The sequence below is a fragment of the Hemitrygon akajei genome, chromosome 17 (genome assembly GCF_048418815.1).
Source record: "Hemitrygon akajei chromosome 17, sHemAka1.3, whole genome shotgun sequence".
Lineage (NCBI taxonomy): Eukaryota > Metazoa > Chordata > Chondrichthyes > Myliobatiformes > Dasyatidae > Hemitrygon > Hemitrygon akajei.
In genome coordinates, this window is record NC_133140.1 from 59,539,497 (window position 1) to 59,554,288 (window position 14,792).

A 14,792-nucleotide genomic window follows, 5' to 3' on the forward strand; every position below is an offset into this window, starting at 1 on the left:
AAGGCAGTCACTGACTTTGGCCCAGAAATTGGATGGGATGGTATGTGACCGTTTATTTCAGTCCTATACAACTCAAATGTATTTGCACGGACTGAAACACAATGACAATCATCTGTCATTTCCTCTTCTGCAGATTACACAACTTAATATGCAACTGATGTGGAAATTGCATTAGTCATGCAAGTATGACTATTTTTTCACTCAGGGCTCCTGTTACTGATCTCCTTTGCTTCTAGTCTTTCCCCCTTTCTTTTTGCTTCAACTTTACTGTATCTCCTTGCCTCTCAATGGCTGTAATCACATTTCACACTAGATGGCATGGACATTTTCAATGGCGGAGCACTGAAGTAATCAGTACTACAAGTCTAAATTCTGTAGCAAAGTGTCCAGAGTTGGCCTCCAGGAGTTTACATTGTGTGTAAACAAATCTACTTTACTGGTAAGACATGCCTTACTGCTGATTTATTTAGTGTTTGCAATCCTTTGGGTGAACTTACATCAATAACAAAAACCTGGAAGAAATCCAACATTTATCTTGAAAATATACTAACAGGACTACACTCAATAGCCATGTTTTTAGTATACCTGTTATGTAAATATCTAATAATTAATGCAAATATCCAATTAACCAATCATGTGGCAGCAATTCAACAAATAAAAGCATGCAGACATGTCAAGAGGTTCAGCTGTTCTTCAGACCAAACGTTAGAATTTGGAAGAAATGTTACCTAAGTGACTTTAACCGTGGAGTGATCGTTGGTGCCAGATTGGGTGTTTCGCATATCTTAGAAACTGATCTCCTGGGATTTTCTCACTAAACAATCTCTAGACTTTACAGAGAAAGGTGTGAAAAGCAAAAAAAAACCCTCCAGTGAGTGGCAGTTCTGTGGGTGAAAATGCCTTGAGAGAGGTCAGAGAGAATGGCCAGACTGGTTCAAGCCAACAGGAACTCAAATAACCGCATGTCGCAACAGCGGTGTGCAGAACAGCACTTCTGAACACGCACCATGTTGAACCTTGGTGGATGGATTACTGCAGCAGAAGACCATAATCATACCTCCGGTACCTAATGAAGTGGCCACTGAAGGTGTATCAGAAGGTAAGAGGTAAAAATAAAGGAGTAGAAAGGCAGGAGTTGTGTGCTGCCTGTAAGCGCAATCACTGTGGCAGAACAACAATCAAAATCAAAGTCCATAACACTTGGAGATTTCACATAAGAACAACAGTAGCTGGTGAATCAGCACTAATGAAAAGTGCAAACTCTCATTCTCTGTGTATTTGGTGGAAAAAATATCCCCTTTAAGCAGTCCAAACATCATTTTACAGCCAAGCATAAAACGACAGGTGATCCAATGATATGCTTGCACCGGCCTATAACCAAGCCCTGGCCGTGCAAAAGCAGCCAGGCGTGACTCATTCCTTCATTATTTCTCTTCCTGAATGGAAACATTTCACCTCCAGAATGCCAAATGCCCAGCTAAAGCTGAAGATTTCCATCTGAGGCACTGTGGATGAAAAGACAGCTGGGGAAAAATGAAATTCCTGTCGTATGTTGTTAAACAGGCTCCTGTCTGGTCAGCAACTGAGTTGCCACAATTGGCCTTAACGTTTTCACACTAAAGGGCTATTACAAATTTAAGCCTGGGGCCTCGATTTTTTTTTAGTTACGGGGGAGGGAAGGACAAGAGGGTGACACAGTAAATTGACCCAGTAACTGGTGGTGAATTCACAGCTTTGGGAGGAAGATTCTAGCCCAAGCTTGGCAGCAGTTTAATTACCCTTACTGCACTGTCCTCAAGTTGTTCACTAGTGTGTGAGAGCCTTGAGCTGACTCAGGCCCCTCCTTGTTGTTGATTAGCACTCATCCTGCCATGGGTCACTGGCAGTAAAATTGTTCACTTCCCTTTTCTTCCTCATATCCAGTAACTCTACTCTTTTTCACTCAATGTTCCAGTTCCTAATCTTTTGGCCTGGGCTAGTCTTTTCCTCTTCTTTCCACTTTATCCCCTTTACCAACTTCACCCCTTTCTCTTTCTCTGAATATAAATATGCACTCCCTTTCTACCTCCTTCATAGTATTTGTGTACCTCCCACATAGCATAAATTATTGAGGGTCTTTGACTTGACACATTAGCTCCATTTCTCTACCCACAGTCGCTGTCTGACCTGCTGATCATTTCTGGCATTTACAGATATTGTTTTAGAGTTTCAGCAACTGACATTCATTTGATTTGCTTTTCTTCTGTGGCTATTTCCTTATCTGCACATTTCTTCTATGTCAATCTAAAACAGGAGCCCAAAGACACAAACTCAGCACTTTAGGAACAGCTTCTTCCCCCCACCATCAGATTTCTGAATGGAAAATGACCCCAGGAACCCTACCTCATTCTTTGCAAAACTTTTTTCATTTAGATTTATTGGAATTTCTTACACACTTCACGTACTGCACTGTACTGCTGCTGCAACACAACAAATCTCGCGACATACAGTGCTTTGCACGTAGCTAGGGTGCCTAAGACTTTTTTTGCACAGCACTGTATTTGTCGACATGCAGACAAAAGTGGGTTTGTAAATCTGCTGGGAGCAAAGGGTATTGGGAATGGCGAGGGTGGAGTGCCATGGGAGGGGTGTGGGACAGATGGCAGAGAGGTGAGCGCCAGGGTGTGGGTGCAGACACACCCAGCCCTGAGACACCAGACAAGGTCATTTGGTTTATTGAGCATTACAGAATGTCCCTCTGGTGCTTCCCCCTTTCCCTCTCGCTGCCCCCTTCCCACTTTCAGTCCACAAGAGACACCCATATCAGAATCAGCTTTATCATCACTCACGTATGTCATGAAATTTGCTTCTTTGCGGCATCAGTACAGTGCAAACGTCTTAGGCACCCTAACTACATGTATGTGCACAGTACTGTATCTCAGTAATAATAAACGTCATTCTGATTCTGAGCACACGAGTGAATCTGCAGATGCTGGAAATAATAAAAACACAAAATGCTGGCAGAACTCAGCAGGCCAGACAGCATCTATGGAAGGAGGTAGTGACGACGTTTCGGGCCGAAACCCTTCATCAGGAGTGAAGTAACTATCCTAGGACAAAGGAGATGTCTTCCTTTTTTAAAGAAAGGGGCTTCCCTTCATCCACTATCAACTCTGCCCTCCAACGTGTCTCCCGTATTTCACATACCTCTGCCCTCACCCCATCCCCCCGCCAGCCCACCAGGGATAGAGTCCCCCTGGTCCTCACCTATCACCCTACCAGCCTACAGATCCAACGTATAATCCTCCGCAACTTCCGCCACCTCCTACAGGATCCCACCACCAACCACATCTTCCCCTCCCCCCACTCTCGGCTTTCTGCAGGGATCGCTCTCTACGCGACTCCCTTGTCCTTTCATCCCCCCCATCCCTCCCTACCGACATCCCTCCAGGCACTTATCCCTGCAAACGGAAGAAGTGCTACACCTGCCCCCACACTTCTTCCCTCACCACCATCCCAGGCCCCAGACAGTCCTTTCAGGTGAGGCACCACTTCACCTGCGAGTCAACTGGGGTGATATACTGTATCCGGTGCTCCCGATGTGGCCATTTATACATTGGGGAGACCCGCTGCAGACTGGGAGACCGTTTCGCCAAACACCGGCGCTCAGTCCTCCAGCAGTGGCGGGATCTCCCTTTGGCCACACACTTCAATTCCACAGACCACTCCCACTCTGATATGTCTGTCCATGACCTCCTCTACCGTCAAGATGAGGCCACACGCAGGTCGATGGAGCAATACCATATCTCCCGTCTAGGTAGCCTCCTACCTGCCGGCATGAACATCCAACTCACAGACCTCCGTTGATACCCCTGCCCCCCCTTACCCCCATCCTTATCTATTATTTTAGTCTGGTTCTCTTTCTCTCTCTTTTTTCCCCTCTCACTATAATCTCCCCCCAGCCCTACCTTTCTTTCTCTTTTATTTCCCATAATTCTCCACCTTCCCCCTAGCCCATTTCCCTCCAGCCTATCACTTCCCAGCTCTCTACTTCATCCCTCCCCCCACTTCTTATCTCCTCTCCACCATCCCATGTTACTTCACTCCTGATGAAGGGTTTCAGCCTGAAACATCATCACTACCTCCTCCCATAGATGCTGTCTGGCCTGCTGAGTTCTGCCAGCATTTTGTGTTTTTATCTGATTCTGAGCAGTCAGTTACCAAATTTCCCTGTTAATGAGGCAGACACATTTCCTCCTGTCTACTGCAGAAACAAATGTGTATCTCCTGTCAGTGAATGGCACTGAAATAAACTGTGCCATCTGACTTTCTAAGCGGTAATCAGAGGAGAAAATGGAAACCGTCTGCAGTCGTGGTATTCCCCGCCACTGAGCAGGCTTCCTGTTCTCAGTACACATCAGGAGGAGGCACTGGTATCCAGGGAGAGAAGAAACAGAGAAGTGTGGCGAGAATCAAAAACAATGCTGGTAAACATCTGGATACACTGCAAGGCTAAATTTCAGATGCTTATATTGTATGCCATTTTAAATATGAACTTATTAAAAAGTTGCTCCCTTAGTAAGATCCTTACGGAATCCAAATCCTACTACTGGATATAATTATAAAACAGTTGAGTGCCAGCTTAAGATTCTTTCTTAATTTTTAATTTGTTTAATGAAGTTGCCTTGGTACTGGAACAGAATTTCAAATGATGGAGAGATGGGCAAAGCAATAGACACAATTTACGAGTTGGATGACCACTGGGAACCCCAGCAACTTAACCTGTAACACTTCAGGGGTGCATCTACCCTGCTGTTCCCTGTCTTTTCAGCAGCTCCCGGGACTGCTACCAAGACAAGTAGGTTGCAGGAAGAGATGAACAAGAGTGTGCAACTGGTCTTATTGGTTCAGCATGTCCATCTGCAAAAAGTGCGGACCAAGCTGCCTCACTCTTGCAAAAATGCAAGGAGTTTTGAAGCCCAGAGTTTAATGAATTGGCTTCAATGCACCATTGAAGCAGATGGGGAAATAGCAAATCACCATCACCACTCTTGAATAAAATTTAATCCAGCTGTAATGGCTGTAGGAATTATAGCGCTACTCTTAATGAACAGGAAGTTGAGCAGCACACATCAAGAGTTTGTCCTTGATGCAGATTGCCAGTGTCTACGGAACAAATGACTGATACAGAAAAAGCTCCATTTAGCTTCTGCTTAACCCACAGTTTTATCCCGTAACACAAAAAGCAAACTGCTCCAGCAATGCCACAAACCAGTAGATGCTGAAAAAATTCAGCAGATCAATGAATCAGGTCAATGAATCATCTACAAAGTGCCATGGACACAAAGCCTTGCCTTCCTCTCCAAAACACTGTCTGACCAGGAGTTTTAGATCTTATTCTCTCTGCAAACTTGTTCTGAAAATAAAACGGCAGATAAACACAGCAACAGAATTAGCTTAGTTTGCTGTGCTTTGTTTCTTATACTTACAGCATGCTAGTAAATACTGGTTTTGCTTCTTTCAATGTCTTTTCATCATGTGCAAGCAATTACAACTCCACTAATCAGGTATCTGAGAGCTTGGAAATGCAAATGGGCCCAGCATCCAGCTCACTCATTAATCCGGAGTGCGTGGTGGCGGTCCAGCGTGCGAGTGGGATGTGCAGCCAGAGCTGGCGGTCGGGACTGAAGGCTGGCCCAGCCAGCCGAGGTCCCAGAACATGAAGGGTCAGGAATGTGGGTTGATAAACTCACCTTGTCAACATAGCCAATGTTATTCTACAAAAGGTTCTCTTCCTGTTCCATACTATTAACTTGACTGCTCTCCCCTTTCTCGTTTACAGTACATCTTGATGATTTAAGCTAGAGTTCACCTGATGGCGCAGAGTCAAAGCTCACCATCGGGCTCGAGTCTCCATGTTCCTGCTTTCAGACACTTTTTAAACACCAGGAAAACTAATCTTTGTTAGATATCATTCACATCCCACTCTTACCAACACCATCTGTCCATCCAGGCAATACACACAAAATGCTGGAGGAACTCAGCAAGTCAGGCAGCATCTATGGATGGGGAATAAGCAGCTGATGTCTTGGGCCAGCTGTTTACTCCCTTCTATAAATACTAGCTGACTTGCTGAGCAAGGTTTCCCAACAAGTAGAGTGGTGTCACAGCAACAACCTTGCACTCAGCGTCAGTAAGACCAAAGAGCTGATTGTGGACTTCAGGAAGGGTAAGATGAAGGAACACATACCAATCCTCATAGAGGGATCAGAAGTGGAGAGAATTTCAAGTTCCTTGGTGTCAAGATCTCTGAGGACCTAACCTGGGCCCAACATATCGATGCAGCTATAAAGAAGGCAAGACAGTGACTTGCCTTGATTAGGAGTTTGAAGAGATTTGGGATGTCAACAAATACACTCAAAAACTTCTACAGAAGTACCGTGGAGAGCATTCTGACAGGTTGCATCACTGTCTGGTATGGGGGGTTGGTTACTGTACAGGACCGAAAGCAGCTGTAGAGGGTTGTAAATTTAGTCAGCTCCATCTTGGGTACTAGCCTACAAAGTACCCAGGACATCTTCAAGGAGCAGTGTCTCAGAAAGGCAGCGTCCATTTTTAAGGACCCCCAGCACCCAGAGCATGCCCTTTTCTCATTGTTACCATCAGGTAGGAGGTACAGAAGCCTGAAGGCACACACTCAGTGATTCAGGAATAGCTTCTTCCCCTCTACCATCTGATTCTTAAATTAACATTGAACCCATGAAAACTACCTCACTTTTTTAATATATACAGTATTATTTCTGTTTTTGCACAATTTTTAATCTATTTAATATACATATATTGTAATTTATTTACTTAGCTTCTATATTATGTGTTGCTTTGAACTGCTGCTGTTAAGTTAACAAATTTCACAACACATGCCAGTGATAATAAACTTGATTCTGATTCTGATTTTGTGTGTGTTCTCCTTCAGATTTCTAGAATCTGCAGAATTTCTGGTGTTTATGCCTCCCTAAGCACAGTTTTAATGGATCTCAAGATATATTTAATGTCCCGTTTTGGAGTATATTCTGTATCAGATTGAAAGCACAGCTAGAATAATTGCCATTACCTTTTGTGCTCTCGGAAAATGGCTGTTACATATTACTTCCTCCATCAGGAGAGGGGGATTGTACCAAAACGATTAAAAAATGGACATCATTCTAGCATCGAGGTATTTTTAAAATATAAATAGGCCACCATGCAATTATTTTGGTGCATGTAAATAACATTACATTCATCTTCTCCTTACCTGGACCAGAGCCCATCAGGGGGGAATATCTCCTGGATAAACGCAGACTGGTAGATATACAGGCAGATAATGTGGCCCGCAGTGTAAACTGCCACCATCACACATATTGTGTTAAATCCAACATGGCTCATTGGACCGTGACAGGCCCACCAGGTACAAATTCCAATGAAAAACAGATAATAAACACCAGAGAAAGCAGACGGAACGGTAATTCCTGTAAGATGAAAGCAGCAGAATCCACATTACATGAATATACAAACTGTAAGACATCTGCTTTGAAATTATCTTCAATAAATGTCATGAGCTTTATTCCTGTATGCACTCAGTAGCTACTAACCTCTATGTCACATTTATTCAGTTGATTGGACATATTGGTAAAATGTATCATCAATCTCATGTAAAAACAAAGAAATATTGCAGCAAATATTCATTATAATTCACCTCCACAACTTAGCTCAATGGAAGTTCCCCAGAAACAGAATACATCGTCCAATTACATAGCGGTGTTTTGTGCATATGACTAAAGGGGAAAGTCTATGACTCAACTATTTGAAACAACAGCACAGTCTCTGAAGACACTAGCCAGCCGGTAGTGTAGTGGCATCCACACCGGATGAATGGACTCATGTTCAAACCCAGCCAGCTTCTTGTACGTTTTCCACCTGTGCTAGGTTTAGCGTCATTAAAAAAAACAAAGAAACAGCAATGTTGCTGCCCAATGCGTCACAAGGCGCAGAAAGGAACAACAACAAAAGCAGGCAACAATTTCTTGCTTTAGTAACCTGAACCAAATTCGCGTTCAGTAGTAACCAGATCGATAAATCACAAATGGATTCTGTTCCATGAGACAAAAAGATACACATCCAAAATTAAATAGCTTAATTAGTGCATGAATGAACAGTTGTCACGGAAACATTTACCAGCTAATGCCATGAGCAGAATGGCCACTATTTTCCCTGTAGCTTCAAGAAGCTTCTGTGCGGTAGTTCGCAGTCGTGCCAATGCAGCTATACGGGCCTGTCTCCGCCTTTCCCAATCAGCTCTGTCTTCTTCATCTTCCATAGCATCTTCCAAGTCAGTACCTTCCTCTTCTACATCCTGCTGACATGCAAGCACAGCACATCTAATGAGATATCGTGACAGAAAAGTCCAAAAGTGCTCCGTGTCCCAATTAAGTACCTGCTAAGTTGACCAATGACTCAGCAGGTGCAGCCCACCCATATTTTACCAGAGCACTGCTGCGAGGGTGATTACACTAATATAAACCTCTAAGGACTACTGGACCTCTCATATAGTAAATGGGATATGAGCCAGCACTGTCTGACAACAGTCTGGTGAGTCTTTTCTGGAACTGCCGATATTGATTTGCTAACTAAGACATTGCAGAGCATAACAAAAACCAAATAGGTTAAATGCAACAGGACGGCCTAGCACAGGATAATACCATCAAATGGGTGCTAAGAAACAAATCCACCCCCACAAAATGGGAAGGGAAAAAAGTGGCAGCTGGCTAAGTCATGCCCCGGGCTTAACCACTGTCCGAGCCTTTAAATGCTTCTGACTATCCATGACATTTGGAAGCGTTCAAAATTATTGGTACAAGTTCAGATGGCAGATCCCCAATAATGACTATTGCACTGGAGCAAGTTTATGCTCCAGTGATGGATTCCAACTTCAGAGTCCAACCCTAGAATTTCTGATGAAGAGCCGCCAACAAGCTCAGGACTTGTACGTTTGCAATGGAAGCTGAAACTGTGCCGCCTGTGAATGAAAAATGCCGACCACTGCATGAACCACCTCACACCCATGATATATATAGACATGTTCTACATCATGTTATTGGTGCTGCAGCAAATTGTTCAGATGTTATTTTGGAGCAAAGAAAGTTTATAGCCACAAAGTCTAACTGTTAAGATGTCACCGGATGCTGTAAATCTGAATTTAACAATGTATTTTTAAAATGAGGGACCTTGTAACTTATGGGTTGCAAACAATGACCAATTCATCATTTATGAAGTGTGTACTCTAAAGTCTCTTTCTTTCGTAGTTAGATAGTTGGTTTATGAACTACTGAAGAATTTTTAAAATATTTTAAATGTAAAGAATACTTGTTAAAATAATGTTGAACTTGTAGGCAGGCCCACATAATTAGATTGTTAGATCCTATAGTATGCCTCTCCTGCTGATCATAAACAGAAAATCTGACAATTACAGACACAGATATGAGCTGAAAGAGATTGATCATTACAGTCTGAGTCCCTTCCATTAACAAGCATTCCCTCTTATACCCAACTAATGCATTTTAGGCACTCAAAATGCAGTTGGTACAAATATACAATCACTTCTTGTAAATTAAGTCATTTCACCCACCTATTTCACATGTCTTACCCTTGATTTCTCATGCAGGCCAAAATTCACAATCGCTTCCAAGTGAATTTGCTAAAGCAAGACTGAATTAACTTTATTTTCCTATTTTTATATCTAATTTGAAATTATTTTCTCGCTCTCTCTCTCACACACACAAATGTTAAGTGTTTCTAAAGATAAACGCTTTAACGTAGAAGCAAGATATATTCATCAATAATACCACATTGTGTAAAGAAATAATTGCAAATCATGATGGGACCTATTTCTTTATTCTCCTGGCTCCTGTGTTGAATGTGTTCATTATTCTAATAACATTAAGAATATTAACTTGTATTTTAATATTTGAACTTCTGCCCCTGCAAAGTCTTTATTAAAGCAATACCTAAATTCACAACATTTTTAAGAATCTCCCTTTCGACTCACTGAAGGAGATAGTTGCATTGTGGATCAGATGCTGGTATGATTTGTCCCCACCAAATAAATTACTGCTTGCAATGTCCAAAAGTAAGAAAGATTTTTGAAGTATGTTGTGCAGCTTCATACATTGATTTTTTTTAAAGAATCAACCCATTACACAACATTGTTAGATGTTTCAATGTCAGCCATATGAAGTTGTAAAAAGTATCAGTCACAAATTAAAAGTACTCTCTATCTGTTGCCATGTGTAATCTAAATCAAAGCTCCTATCCAAACTCTTATCTCAAAGTGGAAATCCATGTGAGTGGATTGTATCCAACTGCTCCAGATTCATCACAGACCTTCAGTTCCACACAGGATCTTTCAATGACTGATAAGAGTACATAAGGAACTGCAGCACAGTGTAATCCAGTATTTAAAAGTTACATGACAACTATGGCAATGAGGATAGCTGAATCACAGCTTTGTAAAGCTGCGATCGGACACTAGAATGAAAGGTTCGGTTCTTGCATTGTCAACGCTGCAACATCCACATTCAGAAAGCTTCACAAACTTGCTATTGGCTGATTTGATTTATTTTGGGGCGCGGCTGCAAATCTGGAGTCATGTTACAAATCAATGCCCATTCTCTTCAGCAAGCCTTTTATTTGATGAAACAATTTATATACATTTATTAAAACTGGTTCCAGACTTCCTACTTTCATTTTATCTCTGTATTAATCTATTTTTACAATACTGTGTTCTAAGGTTATAATTGCACAAAATAAGCCATTTATATAGACACAGAAGATTGCAGTTGCTGGAACCTGGAGCAACGAATAAGATGGTGGAGGAACTCAGCAAGTCAAAAAGCATCCGTGGAGGGAAATGGACTGTCAATGTTTGGGTCGAGACCATTTGTCTGAACATTTATTTAGATTACCAATGACAAACCTACTAAAGAGAATCACCTGGGATTTTCTCAGTGCATCTCACCATCCATCCTTGCTACTGTGTTACACGATTATCCTGCACCTACCTGTTCAAACGATTTTTTGGGGTTAGCATACTTCAGCCCTAGCCTTCAGATCTGAATACGCAATGAAGGTTAAATTTAAAATGCACCTCAGAACAGTGAAATGCAGACCAGACAGTCCAAGAAACAGACACAGTCCAAGGAACTGTCTGCATAGGCATGAATCCAATCAAAATCCCATTGCTTGGATAAGACAGTATACAACACCTATCTTGGGTGTGATGGTGGGAAGATCCAGGCATTTGAAACTGGTTATGTGTAGTTCAAAGCAAACATTGTAAATTTGGATTTGTTTGAATTCTCCTGAATTTTCTTTGATCTTTGGTTCAGATTTTTAAACAAAATATACTTTATTCAAAAATAAAATTATGTACAATAAACCATTCAATGACTCTCAGCCCTTTACAAATGTTTCCATTACAGTCTTTACATTCCCATACTTTTGCCACCCAGGTGGCACTGTGTTACTTCATATTTACATACACTTGTTCAGGGGTATATACCCAGCCCCCCTACCCCTCAACTCCCACGGGAGAAGAACCCTAGACTGTGGTCCTTCCCCACCGGGCCTTTGCGGTGGCTGCACCAAGTTTGAGTGCGTCCCTCAGCACGTACTTCTGCAGCCGAGAATGTGCCAGTCGGCAGCATTCCCCCACGGACATCTCCGTGTGCTGGTAGACCATCAAGTTTCGGGCCGACCAAAGAGCGTCTTTGACCAAGTTGATGGTCTGCCAGCAGCACCGGATGTTGGTCTCCATGTGCGTCCCCGGGAACAGCCCGTAGATCAGAGAGTCCTCTGTTACGTGGCTGCTGGGAATGAACCTCGACACTGTCCCTTCCATCCTCCTCCACACCTTCTCCGCGAACCCACAGTGTGCAAAGAGGTGGGTCACCGACTCCTCCTCACTGCAGTCCTCCCGTGGGCAGAGGGGTGTGGAGACAACGTTCCGGGCGTACAGGAGGGATCGGACTGGGAGGGCCCCTCTCACCGCCAGCCAGGCGAGGTCTTGGTGCCTGTTGGTGAGGTCTGGCGATGAGGCATTTTGCCAGATGAACTGGACTGTCTGCTCAGGGAACCACCCCACCGTGTCCATCACGTCCTTCTCCTGCAGTGCCTGCAGGACATTACGTGCCAACCACTGTCTGATGGCCATGTGGTCAAAGGCGTTGACCTGAAAGAACTACTCTACGAAGGACAGGTATGGCGGCAACGACCAGCTGACAGGGGTGTTGCACGGGAAAGGGGCCAGACCCATCCTTCGTAGCTAGGGTGACAGGTAGAACCTGGGCACATAGTGGTACTTGGTGCTCACGTACCTGGGATCCACACACAACCTGATGCAGCCACACACAAAGCTGGCCATCAGGGTGAGGGTGACATTGGGGACGTTTTTGCCCCCGTTGTCCAGGAACTTGTGCATGGTGGTCCGTCTGACCCGCTCCATCTTGGATCCCCAGACGAATCTGAAGACGGCTCAGGTGATTTCAGAGCTAAAGGAGCAGGGGACTGGCCACACCTGCGCCAAGTACAGCAGCCCTGAGAGCACCTCACACCTGATGACCAGGTTCTTGCTCGCTATCGATTGGGACTGTGGGGAGGGCACTCCCTGTTTCTTTTTGACCTTGGCAGCCTGCTCCTACCAGTTCTTGTTGCACGCCTCGGCCCCTCCGAACCAGATCCCCAACACCTTCACGTGATCGGTGTCGGGGACGCTGGATCGGTCGGGCCAGCTGCCGAAGAGCATGGCTTCGCTCTTCGTGCAGTTGACCCTGGCCCCCGACGCCTGCTTGAACTGTTCGCAGATGCTGATCAGCCTGCGAAATGATCTCGGATCAGAGCAGAAGACGGTGACGTCATCCATGTACAGGGAGGTTTTGACTAGGGTCCCTCCGCTGCCTGGCAGCGTCACCCCTCTTATGCCCTCATCCCTCCTGATGGCTTCGGCAAAGGGTTCTATGTATGCAACACACGAACAAGACAGGGGAGAGAGGTCAGCCCTGCCTGACTCCAGACCTGATGGGGAAGCTGTCTGTTTCCCACCCGTTGACCTGGACTGCGCTACAGATGTCTGTGTAGAGCAGTTTGATCCAATTCTGGATTCCCTCCCTAAATCTCATTTTGGAGAGTACATCCGCCATGTACGTGTGCGATATCCTGTCGAAGGCTTTCTCCTGGTCCAAGCTGACCAGGCAGGCGTCCATCCCCCTGTCCTGCACGTAGGCGATGGTGTCCCTCAGCAGCGCGAGGCTGTCTGAGATCTTCCTGCCTGGTACAGCACATCTTTAGCACATAAAATGGTGTGTAGTGCTGGGTCAAGCAGACCTTGCTTTGAAAGGGTCTCCCTTTCTCTCCCTTCTCTACTCCAAAGTCTATCAACTTATTTGTGATATTTTGTCAAATAAAGAGACTGCTTCGTGTCTACCATACTTTGTTCACACAACAATGCTACCTAATGAGGAAAAACACAAGAGATTCTGCAGATGATGGAAATCCTGAGTAATGAGACACAAACTGCTGGAGGAATTCAGCAAGTCAAGCAGCACCCATGAATAGGAATAAATAGTCCAAGTTTCAAATATCTTAGTGCCCCAAACTTTCTGAAACATTCAAAAACCATTAAATGTAAAGGAAAGAAATTAAAACGCTCAACCAAAAAATCAAAATTCAAGACGCTGGGATGGAACTTGCTGGAGGCAGCCTGCTGTTGGGAGTTACCACCCACAGTCCCTGCTCACCTGCTATGGATGCAAAGGGCAGATCACGCTAACCATCTACACCTTTGAGTTGTACTTTTCTGTCTGATGTGTGGCCCCAAAAGGACCAGGTATCAGATAGTAAGGAGCCAAGAACTTATTCCCGGATGCACTTGACTGGCTTTCACACAAGGTACAGCTGGGGGTAGAGCTTTGGCTCCTGTCAACGCTGTATAGATACTAATAGTTTTTATACACCTGAAATTTAGAGACAATTAATGACTTTTACAGTCTTAGTACACAATGAGAAAATATTAAGAGTACTTAATTATTTGACTCAAATTTGTCAGAAAGTCCAGAGTATTTTCACCAGAGTTCATTGGTTAAGTATATACCATTGAACTTTGGAGTTGGGGGCAGGTTATTGGCACTTTGGCTGGTTGCCTCCTCTGCTAGTCGGGGCCAACAAGATTTTCATCAATTTGTATGTCTCAACACCAAGAAACGAAAACAGATGTATTTTCCCTTCTGGATATTTCTTGCAATGAAAACATTGCACATATTGAGTCATGCTCACACTGTTAAAGGAGTCAAACACCAATAATGGCTTTCTTGACATACTGGAAAGCACTCATGCCTTCCATATCCATTTGTACAGTTTTGGTTTATACAGCAACCCCTTAACTTGGGCTCAACACCTTACTGGTATCCACAGCCAAACCTCTCAAAACGTAATCAGTACTTATTCCTGAAGTAAACACCCTGCCTAACCTTCCCCACTAATGATCATAGCAGAATTGGTAACTTAAGATACTCATGTACAAATAACAGGTCCTCATTCAACGTAGGGTGGTCCAACCCATGTGACGTTTGTGCATTGCTACCTTTTTGTTTATTTGTTTGTTTGTTTGTTGGAATGGGCATGGAATAGGCCTCCCGGCCCTTCAAGCCACACTACCAGCAATCCCTCAATTTAACCCCTAGTTTAATCACAGGACGATTTACAATGACTAATTAACCTACCAGCCC

At 43.9% G+C, this 14,792-nt stretch overlaps 1 protein-coding gene across 1 annotated transcript in view; it reads right to left on the minus strand.

Moving 5' to 3' along the window:
• The window catches only part of piezo1 (piezo type mechanosensitive ion channel component 1 (Er blood group)), a 285,867-nt gene that overhangs the window by 97,340 nt on the left and 173,735 nt on the right, over positions 1 to 14,792 (minus strand). The window contains exons 6-7 of the mRNA XM_073070242.1: positions 8,191 to 8,371; positions 7,271 to 7,484 (exon numbers count right to left, since the gene is read on the minus strand). Coding sequence (XP_072926343.1) covers positions 7,271 to 7,484; positions 8,191 to 8,371 — 395 coding nt within the window. The remainder of the gene's footprint in view (positions 1 to 7,270; positions 7,485 to 8,190; positions 8,372 to 14,792) is intronic.